Source organism: Ziziphus jujuba, chromosome 4, assembly GCF_031755915.1.
Source record: "Ziziphus jujuba cultivar Dongzao chromosome 4, ASM3175591v1".
In the NCBI taxonomy this organism is placed as follows: Eukaryota; Viridiplantae; Streptophyta; class Magnoliopsida; order Rosales; family Rhamnaceae; genus Ziziphus; species Ziziphus jujuba.
The window spans coordinates 25,912,789-25,926,890 of NC_083382.1; the positions used below are offsets into that span (position 1 = coordinate 25,912,789).

The 14,102-nt window shown below is 30.3% G+C and overlaps 2 protein-coding genes and 1 non-coding gene across 4 annotated transcripts; 2 read left to right on the forward strand and 1 right to left on the reverse strand.

Annotated features, from left to right (window-relative positions):
- Positions 1-2,261: 2,261 nt before the first annotated feature.
- LOC107416896 (putative dehydration-responsive element-binding protein 2H) lies at positions 2,262-4,287 on the forward strand. Of its 2 annotated transcripts, none has more exons than XM_016025447.4 (2): positions 2,262-2,466; positions 3,443-4,287. In XM_016025447.4, the coding sequence occupies exon 2, from the start codon at positions 3,496-3,498 to the stop codon at positions 4,063-4,065; it is 570 nt and encodes a 189-aa protein (XP_015880933.3). In that variant the 5' UTR covers positions 2,262-2,466; positions 3,443-3,495; the 3' UTR covers positions 4,066-4,287. The 2 variants fall into 2 exon arrangements, with proteins under 2 accessions (XP_015880933.3, XP_048327972.2); XM_048472015.2 differs by lacking the exon at positions 2,262-2,466 and adding an exon at positions 2,548-3,302.
- A 6,926-nt stretch (positions 4,288-11,213) lies between these two features.
- On the reverse strand, positions 11,214-11,307 carry TRNAY-GUA (transfer RNA tyrosine (anticodon GUA)). Its single transcript has 2 exons — positions 11,271-11,307; positions 11,214-11,249 (listed from the first exon to the last, which is right to left on the reverse strand). It is a non-coding gene; the product is annotated as a tRNA-Tyr (tRNA).
- Positions 11,308-11,931: 624 nt separating this feature from the next.
- Positions 11,932-12,889, forward strand: LOC125421924 (uncharacterized). Its single transcript, XM_048472077.2, has one exon. The coding sequence runs from the start codon at positions 12,298-12,300 to the stop codon at positions 12,637-12,639; it is 342 nt and encodes a 113-aa protein (XP_048328034.2). The 5' UTR covers positions 11,932-12,297; the 3' UTR covers positions 12,640-12,889.
- The last annotated feature ends 1,213 nt before the right edge of the window (positions 12,890-14,102 follow it).

Consider the following 14,102-nt stretch of genomic DNA (forward strand, 5'->3'; position numbering starts at 1 on the left):
AAAGACTGGACAGTAGTCTTTTTCTTGAGGATCATGACTCAGTAGAGGCCCTTCTTAATTAGCATAAATGTAATACGACCTCTAAAAGTAGAATGGTCCTCTCAATTTGTTGCACTATCAAAACAGTATTTAAAGCTCCTCCTCCAGTGGTTTCAATATTGGGGTAGGGACTTGTTAACAACAAAAAATATTGGGGTAGGGACTATATCTGTTTTCTTTTTTGGTTAAAAGAGACTGATAGCATCCAACTAAGTTGATTAAGCGAGCGCTTTGGATGTTATTACATTATTAGTTGTATTGCTATTTATTAACAGTAGGACCGGTAGCTTAGCTGATATAACAATTATTAATTAATTTTGTTTTGTTTTGCTTTGTTTTCCATCTTTTTTTTTTTTTTTTCAACTTTTAAAAGTTTTTCTTGTCTATATCTGAAATATTCTAGAAATTAAATCGGGCATAATTCCTTTCTATCCCCCTCAAATTTATCTTCATTTCTTTTCTTTTTTTTTTTTTATAACTTGAAATTTTATCTTTATTTCAATGAATTATAAAAATAACAGGATTTAGAGTAATTTGTAATTTAAAAAAAAAAACAATAGAATAGGTAGAGAAAAAAAATAAAAAAGGTTCAAATCATTGAAAAGATAGATTCTATTTTTGAAACCAATAAGGTCTAATTAAACTCAATTCAAAACTTAGGAGACCAACCCCAATTTATAAAATAAAATTAAAAAAGCATTAGTGAGCAAAGTTATATTATTAACCCACTAAATTACTCTGCAAATTATGGATATCATTATCTTTATAAAAACAACCTAACGACAATATCTCTATTTTTTTTTTTTTTTATATGTGAGATTTTAGGTTTGTGCAGCCTGATGATCACAGAATAAAATTAAAAATTAAAAATTAAAAAAAAAAAAACTACGGGTCACATTTGGTCGTATGATCATGTATGAGTATTTTATTTTATTTTATTTTATTTGAGTATGACTAACAGTCTTTTTGGTTCATAGTGCTAAAAAACCACTCTCTTATTGGTTGGTTCTCTTTTCTTGAAGTCTAATCTGGTAACATAATGATTGTTATATATCACCGTCCGATTCTCTATCAGAGATATTAGGAAAATTAACATAAAATAAAAGCAATCTTGCAGAAAAAAATAATAATAATAATAACAATAATAATAAAATAAAATAAAATTCTTTGCCACCTAGAAGTTGGTAAAATATCTTACTGGCTAAAGTTTACTTTACAACCTCAATGCCGAGAAAATAGAAAAAGTGGCCGTAAGAAATATGGTCTTTCAAGAAAAAGGAGGATGATTAGTATAGTAATCGAGCCCGAAAAGACATATTGCATTGACATCCACACATATTTCATGGTTGAAACACCTTTGAACGTTGTTTTGAGTCCAAAAAACAAGTAAAGCGTCAACATCCACAGAAGACACATTGATAATGATGATTTACAATTAAAGCTAAACTACAGTTTTCCTTTTTCTTTTTCTTTTTTGAATTAATCAATTATATATATATATATATATATATATAGAAGGAGCCAAACGTGGGTCACCAAAGATATTAAAAGCCCATGGTAAAAAAAAACAAAAAAGATGGATAAACATCAACTCAAAACAGATTTTAGGCAAAATTTAAAAATGGATCTCTTTTAAGGAGACTTCCAAGAATGCAGCAAACTAATTATTATTTTACAAAGACAATTAAACAATTCATGTCAAAACAAACATGTAATAGTTGCCAGAACTACTAAAACAAAGAAAACTATCAAGATAGAAGATTAGAATTTTCAGGTCTTAGAAAGTTGCATTATTGCAAAAATCCACTTGTATGTGTAAATTTAGAGCTTAAAAACTGAAAGCCATAGAAAGTTCTTCCCCATTGAAAGATACATTGCACATACAAAGTTAATAATTTGCTACGAATGTGCCGCTTGTCACCTAACATATAATTCTGATAATAAGTTTATAAATTACATGTAATTAGACCTACCATGCTCACCATAAACTGGACCTATAAACTATATAATGCAAATTGGGATCTTAATCCCCCATCTCTTATCAAAATCCTCTCATCTTCCACACCCAATTAAACTAATGAGTTGGGCTTCAGCCCAAGTTGTTGAGTTTATGAATAGGGCCTGCATAATGTTGAAGCCCAAGCCCATATTTAAAAAACCAAATTTTAAAAAAAGAACAAGTAAAATAATCTCATTGGAGGATAAATTGGACAATTAGGCTGTCAGTGTTTTGCTTCGTAATTGTCGTGCCCCGCAAACTTCTTCAGCGCTAGTCCCTCCTCCCTTTTTTCTTCGTCTCTGACTTCTCTTTAATTCACTCCCTCAGTAAAACCCAAAACCCAAATTTTCTGCTTTCTTTTTCGTTGAGTTTTACGAATCCAATTGCCCAATTCCACTGGGGAAGACTAGGGTCTCCTTTAGTTTTCGGTATGGTAAATTTTGTGTTTTTAGTTTCTTTTGTTTCTAGATTTACGTTCTTTTATAGAGCTACTTCAACTGTTTTTCTTTTTTCTTTTTTTCTTTTTAACTTTAAATCCAATAATCAAATATTAGTTGTTTGTTAAGTGAATATATTTGTCTGATTCCTTTTTATAAGCATCTGTATTATTTTTGCTCTTTTGTTAGGTATCATTTGGATACTTAAATTGTTATGTCTTATGTCAAAGTGTTTGTGTGCTGATTTATCTCACAAACCATGGATTTGGCTAACTTAACTAGCTTTAGCTTTAAAATGACATTTACATAGTTTAATTTGCTAGGAAGTACTAGAAGAAAATTATGGTTGATTATCTACATTGTAAAGTCAGTGGAAAGCTATATGGCATATGAAATTTCACCTTTGAAAGTTATTTATATTTTAGAGAATTGATTGTTGTGGAGATGTCTGTGTCAAAAACAAAGTAGAAGAGGCCCCAGAAAAGCGTTTTGGATAATTCTGCTTACCAGGCAAAACTATATGTTTGCCTGAAAGTTATCCATGTTTTACTGATGATTCACATTTGTCTTTGATCAGTACAAAAAGGGAATAAAAATTACTTTATGCTATTTTGTGCCTCAATTGTATAATTGGTATGAAGCGCAATTAGGGGCTATATAATTTCTTTAATCACACTTAATGCTATAATGCTGAAGGTTAGATGGTTCCAGTCTTCCTTATGACCTTGCTTTTGGAGATAAACATTGCGCTGGTTTTCAACTATTTTTGCCTGGAGCCTTCTGACTCCAGGGGGGTCCTGGATACTGTAGAACGTTCTTCTTAGCAGGTTCTACCGTTATGGAAGAACCTTTTCTTTTGTTTTATATTATTTGGTCCGTGAAATGTTTGGATTTGTTAGTACATGTATGCTGTGCCATGAATAATACATCTGTTCTAAACGTTAAGCCCTCTCTTTGAATTCAACAGGTTATTCCATCTCTTTCCGATTTATTTCTTGTGCAAATCAAAAATCAATTTGCATGCCCAAGTTGGAAGATGTCCATACTAGATGGAATGGATCTAAATCCGTGGCCGAGACTCTTGCTAGGTGGAAAGAATACAATGACCACCTTGATTCTTCTAATGATGACGGAAAAGCAATTCGTAGAGTTCCAGCCAAGGGGTCAAAGAAAGGATGTATGAAAGGTAAGGGAGGGCCTGAGAATTCTCGTTGTAACTACAGAGGTGTCAGGCAGAGGACATGGGGCAAGTGGGTTTCAGAGATTCGGGAGCCAAACCGCAGTAGTAGGCTTTGGCTAGGTACCTTTCCAACAGCAATTGAAGCTGCTCTTGCTTATGATGAAGCTGCAAGGGCCATGTATGGATCTGGAGCTCGCCTTAACTTTCCTAATATCTCTATTTCCAATTTATCAAAGGATTCTTCTACTGTTCGTGCATTATCAGGGTCTTCCTCATTGGCAACTCCTGTTGGTTCCAAATCCTTGGAAGTTTGTGGTGCCAACGATCTGGTGGATCCTATTTCCGCTGAAGTGAACCATGAAAATGTTATTCATCTCGTTAAAAAAGACGGGGATAGAGAAAGTGAATGAAGAATCAATTCTTGCATTTTTTGGTGACATATCTAATTTCATTATATACTTGATTGTTGGGGTATTTGCTTTCCTACTTGGATGATTTCTGACTACAGCGTAGTTTTTGCTTAGTTTGCAAGTAACGTTTAATGTAATTTTGACACTTAATGGTTGGACAAGTAACTCTCTGGTTGTTCTTGTTTAATGCCTGTATTGAGTCCATCCTTTTATGATCTTCAATCTGTTTAACGATTGTATGTTAGAGAGCCCGGTCTCTAAAAGCTAGTGATTTTGAAGAATTATTTGCATCATGAATGCCAGATATACCACAATGTGTGTGTACAATCATCAGAAAAACGTAACCACACCTAATTTAGCTTGTTTTCTTTTGGTTAACACAACACCTAATTTTATCAGCCAAAAAAAAAGAGAGAAAAAAAAAAAGAAAAAAAAAAAAAAAAAAAAAAGGTAACTAATGCAAGTATATGTTCAAGCTTGAAATTCATTTTTCTGACTTGGAGCCTGAAGAACTGATAATCTTAATTCAAGGCCAAGGCAAAGTGCAAATATGGTGCTATAGCTAATCCCAGAAATGAGGCAGAAAAAAAAAATAAAAATAAAAAATGAAACTCTTGTTTGTTTTAAGTAGGAAAATTATCGGGAAACAAAAGCCCTTAAAGTCATGTTAAATATATTGTTTTACATTAAAAAAATAAAAAATAAAAAATAAACAAAGAAAACCACTCAATACTGATGGCTCTGTAAGGAGCTTCCTCTGTTTTTTGATTTTTCAACAAACGAAAGATTAGCCACTTACACTCCCCTAATATTCATAGCAAAGAATCTTGGTTAAGATACACAGGAAACGGCAATCTTTAAGTGATAAACATCAATGCAAATCCGATCTGTTGGAAGACAATACAACCACCAAGACACTTGGTTAAGATATGCATGGTATTTTTGTAACTTTGATTTGGACAAATTTTGTTAGTCAGTACCAGCACCAGCAACTGCAACACACGAGGGTCCGATTTGCAAGATATGCCCCTCTTATGTCCAATCACAAAAAATCCAATTGTCTGTTTGATCAAAAAGGGTCCATGTCTGCTGCACCAGTAACAACTACAAAAAAAGTGGAATTATCATGTCTGTTAAATAGTATCCATGAACATGATTGATGTACCTCCTCTCATTTTCTGGGTAACCAAACAGAAAAAACAGTGCCATGGAGTTATGCATTATGGGGGTTGGTCTTCCTTATTATCCAAGCATTAAATCACCACCAATCATAAAAGTTATAGTTAGTTGGAAGTGGACTTAACAATGTATATCAAATATATTTTTCAGTATATCTCTTCACATGTAAATTCATTAACAAAGAGGAAAGAAATTGGCCTTACATATGTTAAACAAGCAAACAGCTAATAAAAACAATTGCAAATTGACATGTAAGCCTATTAATGGAGAGGAAAAAAACTAGGCCTCAAACATACCAAACAACTAATCAACACGATACAAAAATGAGGATATCAACATTTGAACATAATAGTAAGTCACCAAGGCTGTTAAATATATCCAACACAATGCAAACCAAAAGGAGAAACGAGGAAGAGAAAAAAAAATACTAGGTTTTCTTATTGTGAATTATGTCTAAACAATAATGCAAAGAGAGTTTAAATAGGCTAACAAGCAAAGTAAAAGACAAAACTACCTTGACTAAAATAATAAATATGTTAAAAATCATAAGTCTAATACCAACTAGAATGGCTAAAGGTATTCTTCTCCAATCCATCCAAGATGAAAATCCCTGCATTGTCTAAGCAAAGATTCTGAAACTTACATCTCTAAACGTGGTTTTTGTGGGCTAATGGAGACTAGGTAGGACTGATTACCTGTTTGGGACTTACGAGAGTTCAAGGGAAGATGCTTCTCACACCAGACATATTTGTATATATCAAAATCGATTGTGTATGTACACATATACACATTTATACACACACACACACACACATTTTTGAATTTGTCTTTTGCAGTTGGATAGTCGTTTGAATTAATCAAAGCAACTATTTCCGGTACACTGCTAAAGTGCAACTCGAAAACTAAAATTTGTTTTTGCCTCATCGCAGTTTTTGCAATGATATTGTGTCTAATTAATTTGACCTTCAAAAGGGTAGGATCTGGAATTCAATTTCCAGAGAGAAACACGAAAAAGTGCCAGTTCTGTACCACAACAACATTGAGTATGTGATTCTATAAGAAAGTGAATCATAATAAGTGCATTTTGGAATTTCAGAATATATAATAATTCCTTTTAAGTGAAGCTGAGAATGACAATGTTACCCTGAAATGGTACGGATTGCATTTCTTTGAAATGTGAAAGAATTTTCGACGCCGTGAATATATGTGTTTCTAGCTAATATGAAAATCACTAAATATTAACTTTTCACGTTCCTTTTCTCTGTGTTTTTTAAAAGCCATATAGCAACCAAAAAAAAAAAAAAAAAAACAACCTCTTACTATAGTACTTCCTCTTCCTTTCCTTATAAGATTATTATTATTTTTTTAAAAAAAAAAAAAAAAGAAAAAATTTATTTTTAAATATAAACACTTGGAACTCTCTCAGTGCCTAGCTAGATCATAAGAAGTAATAGTCGAGGCCCGCTACAATTTGATTTGTCGTGGACCTACCGACTACCCCCTCCACACATGACAGGCTCCATCTCCAAATCCAAATTGGGAGCTTCATCTAGGAGGCCCCATTTGGATTAGTGATTCTTGAATTTCGATAAGTAATATGACTTAGTAAATAATTTTTCCATTAAAAAAATAACTTTTAATTTGATAAGAAAAAGTATTCATAGTACAAAATATTCTAATTATCTAATATTTTTCTCTTTATATATCATTTATCTTGACAGTGTAATAAGTTTAATTATTTACACGCATTTGCCAAGTTGATCTTCCTTTATTAAATTATTTTAAAATTATGATTTATTAGATTATTACAAAGTTCACTTTTTATTATATCACTAAATTATATTATATTATTAATTTATTTTTAAATATTAATTTTTGAAAAGTTTCAAAAATTAATAAAAATATATTGAAACATTAAACTAAATGGACGTGAGTATGACTCTCTTTACATTTTACATATAATTTTGTTATAAAACGTAAATACTTATGTGTATGTCACTTTTTAATATATCATTACCTTATCGGACATTGTGATTATAAAATTATAAAATCTTTATTATGAGCTTTTAAATTGTTTAAATAATAATTTTTTTTTCTTATTTTTAATAAAATAGCGATCCATGGTTTTATTAGAGATCCTCTTAGGCAAAATATAGGCGAATGCGTGCAATTTGCAATTTTGTTATATGAATGAAACCTAATTTCAATAATTGTTTGTTTTGAGAGATAGAATTGGGCTGTGGACTAAAATGGCGGATGTGTTGGCTGTATCCACGAATCCCGGCAATGTGGGTTTCATATGGAAGAACATGATAAGTCTCGCTGAACAGAAAAATCCAGGCCATTCGTTTTATTCCCCACCCACCCACCCTAGAAAATAAAAAAATAATAATAAAAATAAAAACAAAATAAAATAACAAAAAATAATGTCCAGTGTTATTTTTGGTTTACAAAATCATTATTCTCATAAAAATGAAATAGTTATTCTAAATTTTTTTAAAAAAGAATAATGATTCATATGTTTGCTAACATTAAAAAAATTAAATTCAAGATTTAGCCTTTAAAAATATCAAATTTGATTGATATTAATAAAACATCAACTTTTATATTTATATATATAATTTTTGTAATGTGATAAACCATTTAAATTTAAATATATTACAAATATAGCAAAGATATATTTAAAACTTATTTAAATAAGAATATAATAATAATAATAATAATAATTATGAGACTTTAAAAAATATTAAATATTATTTTAAATAAAGAATTATCTATTCTCTGGAAATATTTATTTCTTTATTTGAAAATGTACTAGAAATAGACAAAAATTAATATTATGAAATAGTTATTATATTTTTGCATTTATTTGAATAGTTATTATTATTATTATTTTAATTTTCTTTCTTTGTTTCCTTCCTTTCTTCTCTCTTTCTTTAGTTAGCCATTTATAATGACAAAATAAAAATGTTTATGCAAATGTGCTTCATTTTAGAAATAGTTTGAAATAATTTCCAATTTGATTTTTTTTTTTTTAAATAATCTTAGAGCTAGTTTCTTTACATATAGAACCGGATGAAAAATGTAAACTATCATTCAAAATATAAACCAATTATGCACAATTAAAATCAATTTTTTAAGAAAAAGCCTTACCAAATAAGCGCTAAAATTTAATATGCATATTTCAATCTAAAAAATCATAAATCATCTTACGAGAAATTTTTATAAATGCATACAGTTTTTAATTACGTCTTTTTTTAAATAAAAGTTTCTAAGTAGGGTTAATTGAACATTTGTTATTTTATATTTTAGCCAAATTGCATATTAATTGAACTTTTAAATTTAAAACTTTTCAATATAAAGCCTTAATTTGCAAGTTATTTTACATTGATTCAATTCTCAAATTGTTCTCAAAATTAATTAATGAAGAGTTAATAAAGTTAGTTGACCCATTTTTCTAAGGAGAAAAAAAATAGAAAAACAAACAAACCCCAAAACAAGAACAAGCAAGAAGAATGAAGGAAAAAAGGATAAAAAGCCAACTCGCTATCATCCTGTATCTCCATTCCCCAATCTCCTTAAACACTATCATGAAACATTTAAAGGAGACATCCTTCAAAACAATAGCAAGTCTAATTGACATTATGTTCGTATGATTCTATTTTCTTCTCTTCTTTCTTTGATTTTCCATCACTTTTTTTGGGTTCATTTTGTTTTCTGTTTTTCCTTTTTTTTTTTTTTTTTTTTTGTGTGTGTACTAGAACTAGCCTTTTTTTTTTTCAATCTATTTGTTTTTTCCTTCCAAAAAGAGGTAATATGCCATGCAAATGACCATGGCTTTTAACTTTTCGTTAGAAATTTTAAAATTAATTTTTGAAATTGAATTAATGTGAAATAATATATAAATTAAAAATACAAATTAAAACATTTTAAATTCAAAAATTGAATATACAATTTGATTAATACATAGGGTAAATACAAATAACCTTTCAATTAGTGAAAATTCTGCTGGAGAGAGACTTTTTAAACTATAATTAACAAAATTAAATAGTATGTATCATTCCTTTATGTCCCAGGTGTCGAAACTTTATGTAACTCAAAAAAAAAAAATAAATAAATAAATAAATAAATAGTTCCGAAACTTTATGAGGAAGTTCTAATTTCCTACATTACAAAAATAAATAGTTGATGGATGCTGTCTTTTAGACGTGTTGACTTCTTATGCAGTTAGAACCAAAAAGTATGAACTCCATCACTTGTTAAAGCGGACTTAATATAAAATATATAGATATCTAAAATAATTATTTTCCTTTTTTTTTTTCTTTATGAAATTTTCTTTTCCATTTGTTTATTTTATATCCACTATGGATATTATGGGGTACAATTTTTCTATTATTAATTTGGAATGAATAATTCATACGTAATTTGGGATGGTTGACTGGTTTGATCATATATATATATATATATATATACTTCATACAAAATTTTTTATTTTTATTTTTGGGTTTGGGTAGTCTAAGTGCAATTTAGCTAGCAGCTACCACCGACCATTCATCACACTCTGCACCAAAGTCAAAGTCTCATTCCCCACAAAATTACAAAATTTTTGAAATCAGCATTGTATTGTGTGTTTACTTATTTTATTTTTATGTGTGTTTACTTATTTTATTTTTATTTCACTATTTGGCTTATTAATTAACTTTTATACTCTCACCTGTCACCCGATTGTTAACCCTTTTAATTAAGCCTGCTCATTAATTAATTAGTTACGCCATACATTCATTGATACTTTCTTTTTGGTGAAATGGGGAGCCAAGGCCCTAAATAAAACACCATACATTCATTATTGGACGCTCGTATTAAATACACATAAAAAGTTACAATATGCTAAGCAGATCTTGCTAACAGAGAAAGACAACTACCGATAGAATTGCTGTTTTCATCACCTTCATAGACAGTAATTTTCTTGGATAATACTTAATGCAAACATATTATTTGTCAATTTATTCATTCTTTACTAAACTTTGAAAACCAAATCAGCAATAAGTAATATTTTATTTCTTTCACCAACCAATTTAATTTTATTATTACTTTTTTTTTTTGCTTTAGAGATTTAAGCTCACTTAGATCCTTTCTTTGAGATAATAATAGTAAATTACTGGACTATTTTAATATTGGTCTTACAATTAAGCAAATATATGAAGTGTTTGTTATGGCTATTAAACAAACAAACAAATAAATAAATAAATAGGTTAAATAAAGTTGATTAAGTTAACATACTATTTATATTCACACTTAAAAAATTATCCGTTTAAAAAAAATGTTGTAAATAATAACAATAATCCTTTCCAAAAAAAAAAATATATATATATATATATATATATATAATAACAATTAATAAATAAAAGTTCCTTATGGCTAATTTGCTATTTTAAGGGTGGCTTTAAGGCATATAACACATAGTACATCACAATACTGGCAACAAAAGTTTATGGATGAATTTGCGCCTACTGTTCTCCAGCTGTAAACAGCAAAACAAATAGCTCTCGTGGTCCGGAAAAAAACAGAAAAAAAGGTTTAGAGCATTAAAAAGCAAAGCATGTATCCATAGAAAATAAGATATAACATAGATAATGAGTAAATAGAAGTTTAGTGCCAGTGATGTCTTGTCATTTTCAAGCTATGAGAGGAAAGATGCCATTACTTCTATTCAGTAGTCCTATTCAGTCTCCCAAGAAAGATGGTTGAGCCAGCAAAGCATTCGGAAGTTTGAAATTTATTGAAATTAACGTCTTCTTCTTAGGTTAGCCCAATGATACGCCTGGACCCCACTAACCCAACCAACCCAAAGTTCAGCATTCAATCTTACTTTTATTTTTTTATTCATCTTTGTTGTGTCGTGTTTGACTTAACAGTACATATATTGGTTTTTTATGCAGAAATTAAAAAAAAAAAAATTTCGAAAAAACTCCGACCTGCCGGATTCGAACCAGCGACCTAAGGATGGCTATTAGGTATTTCTCCCACTACAGTCCTCCGCTCTACCAACTGAGCTAAGGTCGGTGTGGGCATCATGGCACCCTTAATTATTTAACTCATTTATATATATATTTTTAACTAATGTAAAATTCATAGAATCCGATGTTATTTGTTAGCTAATAAAACAAACATAAAAAATGAACTTTCACAGACAGTCATTATTAGCTGCCGGGTGGTAGTGTTTAATAGTAAAGCATTAACGGGCAAAGGTCTTGAGCCCCGAAGCAAATGTAATCCAGTTGTAGTTTCTCCAACCACAACTGTCATTTGGTAGACCGAACCGACTTTACTCGTTATCATTTATTGACTCCATTCTTGCATTATGTCTTTTTTTAAGTTTCACCTGGTTAGGTTAACCGAATTTGTAAGACTTTCTATATCATTTACATTAATATTTAAAAAAATTTTAAATTTTAGAAAAAAAAATTTTAAAATGATAAAAAAAAAAATGTTCATGAAATAATTTGAAAAATAATATTTGTTATTATTAGTAATTATCATGTGTTTGAGACTAACAAATTAATGTTAAATGTTTGGCTTTTTATTTAGTATTTTAATTCTTAAATTCACATGTTAAATGCGATATATTTATTGACCCTAATTATCAAGACAAGTAACAATTGTGAACACTAAAACATTCACACTTACCCTCCCTCTTTTCCCATACGAGACTTTCTCAAATCCCACCTTCCTAGCCCCTTCCCTTCTCTCGGAAAAAAATCACATGGACACAGTTCCCAACACGATCACAGACTGATCGACCTTACCTTCCTCTCAGCTTCAAACCACACGTCCAACCCCTAAAATCTAAGCCATCCACATATATATATATGTGTGTGTGTGTGTGTTTGTTCTGACTCATTTAGTATTCCCTCAGTTTTTTTGTTTTTGGTAATACATTTAGTACTTCCTCAGTTGCAAACAAAGAATCCAAAAACCAATATTCCATTCAGCTCTCTTTCATTTTCTTAATTTGTCTTTCGCACCGTTTTGTTTGGAAAGTTGAAAATTAAGATGACTAAGGCTAAGCTTGGTCTGGTCTGGTTGATTATTGTAGCTGGGATTTTGGTGGTCCAAGTTATGGGTAATGATGAATCAGAATCGAAAAAACCGGAGGTTTCAAATAGTGGGTCGGATCAGCCTGTTGGCAGTGTTTCGGACCACCCATCTAGGAATAAGGAAGAGAACACGACGGAAGTTGCTGAGGCTCCGGCAAACAGACGGTTGGGTAAGCATCACTCCGATGAGTCCATGGCCGGTGGGGGTGTCATTATCGGTGGCCTTGTTACTGCTATATTTGCAGCCGTCTTTTGCTACATTCGGGTTACCAGGAGAAGAAACGACGCCGTTCGCTGAAGTAAAACCCACCCCCACCCCCCCCGCCGCCGCGGGCGGGCGGGGCGGGGTGAATATTTTAGGAATTTTTTTTTTTTTTATGGTTTGTTTAGGATATATATGGGGGAAAAAAATTAATGAGTGGTTTTGATACGAAAAAAATTATATGAAGTGGTATGAGAAATTTGTCAAACTAGATGTATAGTGTGCATAATATTCATTAAAGTTAGATTGATTGAGATTCTAATGAAGTATACACCCTTTTCTTTAATATCTAAGTATGAACGATTTTCCAACTTTATAGATTTTGCTTTAATTTTCTTAATCTCAGAATTCTTATGTTACGGGGTCTCGAAGACTCAATTTAGCTGCCAACCTTAGTCAGCAAGCTGAAATGGCATCAAATAATATTTGAGAAAGAATGGCATTTTTTATTATTTATAAAATTTTTTAACATATTTTATTAAATATAAATGTAAATAGTTTACACAAGCAAATCGAAAATGAGTTTCCTATTGAAATTGGTTCATTAGAGCTCTACAATATATTAAAAAAGAAAAATCTAGTGGCTGTCAATTTTTCCACGAAAAAACAGTGGAAATTTGTTTTTTTTTTTTTTTTTTGTTTTGTTTTTCGCAAGAAGGTGGGAAAAAGTGCCTGCCTTGAATTAAAGCTTATAGGGGTCATAGCTTTACTTTTAAAAGTAGAGTCGGTGCCACTAAAGTTGTAAAAGGCTTTTGTACATCTTTGTTTTGTAATTTTCCAATTAATTGAAAACTAATCGAAAAGGGTATAAATTTAATGAATAAAAAAACCGAAAAGAATAAAAATTGACCAAAAAAAAAAATTGGAAAAGGGTACAAGTATAAAGGAAACGCGGAATGATTTGCTAAAAGTGAGCAGTGAAATGTGCCACCTGATTCTGATTGGTTTAAAATTAATTATATAGAACAAGAACGGGGGCCAAATTTTCTGTATATGTATTCAACGTAATCGCTTGTTGGGAAGTTTGATATATATATATATATATATATATATATTTATAATTTTTTTCTTTCGTTGAAAAGCTGGATTCATTTCTTGGACATCATTCGGAATGCCTGAATCAGCGTGGAAATTTGAAGCGAAAAAGAAAAACTATAACAAAAGAGAACAAAAGAATCAGTGTGGAAACCATTTTAATTTGTAAATTCTCAAGCCCTCTCTCATCCCCTTTTTACTTTATTTTTCTCTGTTTTTTTTTTTTTTTTTTTCCCAATTCCATTTTCTTAATTTTACCATAGCTCTCTTAATTCCTTTACTTTTAAAAAAAAAGATAAAAATAAAAATACTAAAACCCATTTTCTCTATTAAAACCCATTTTCTCTATTTTCTCTTTTGAAAATTCAAAAAGTAAAACAATGCCACCTTATAACTAATATGACAACGTTTTTTATTTTTATTTTCCTTGAGTTTACATTGTTAAGAAACGGATTCTGCTTTCG

What these genes read in the sequence shown, in the direction of transcription:
- LOC107416896 (XM_016025447.4), top strand. Translation starts at nt 3,496, where the DNA reads ATGCCCAAGTTGGAAGATGTCCATACTAGATGGAATGGATCTAAATCC.
- LOC125421924 (XM_048472077.2), top strand. Translation starts at nt 12,298, where the DNA reads ATGACTAAGGCTAAGCTTGGTCTGGTCTGGTTGATTATTGTAGCTGGG.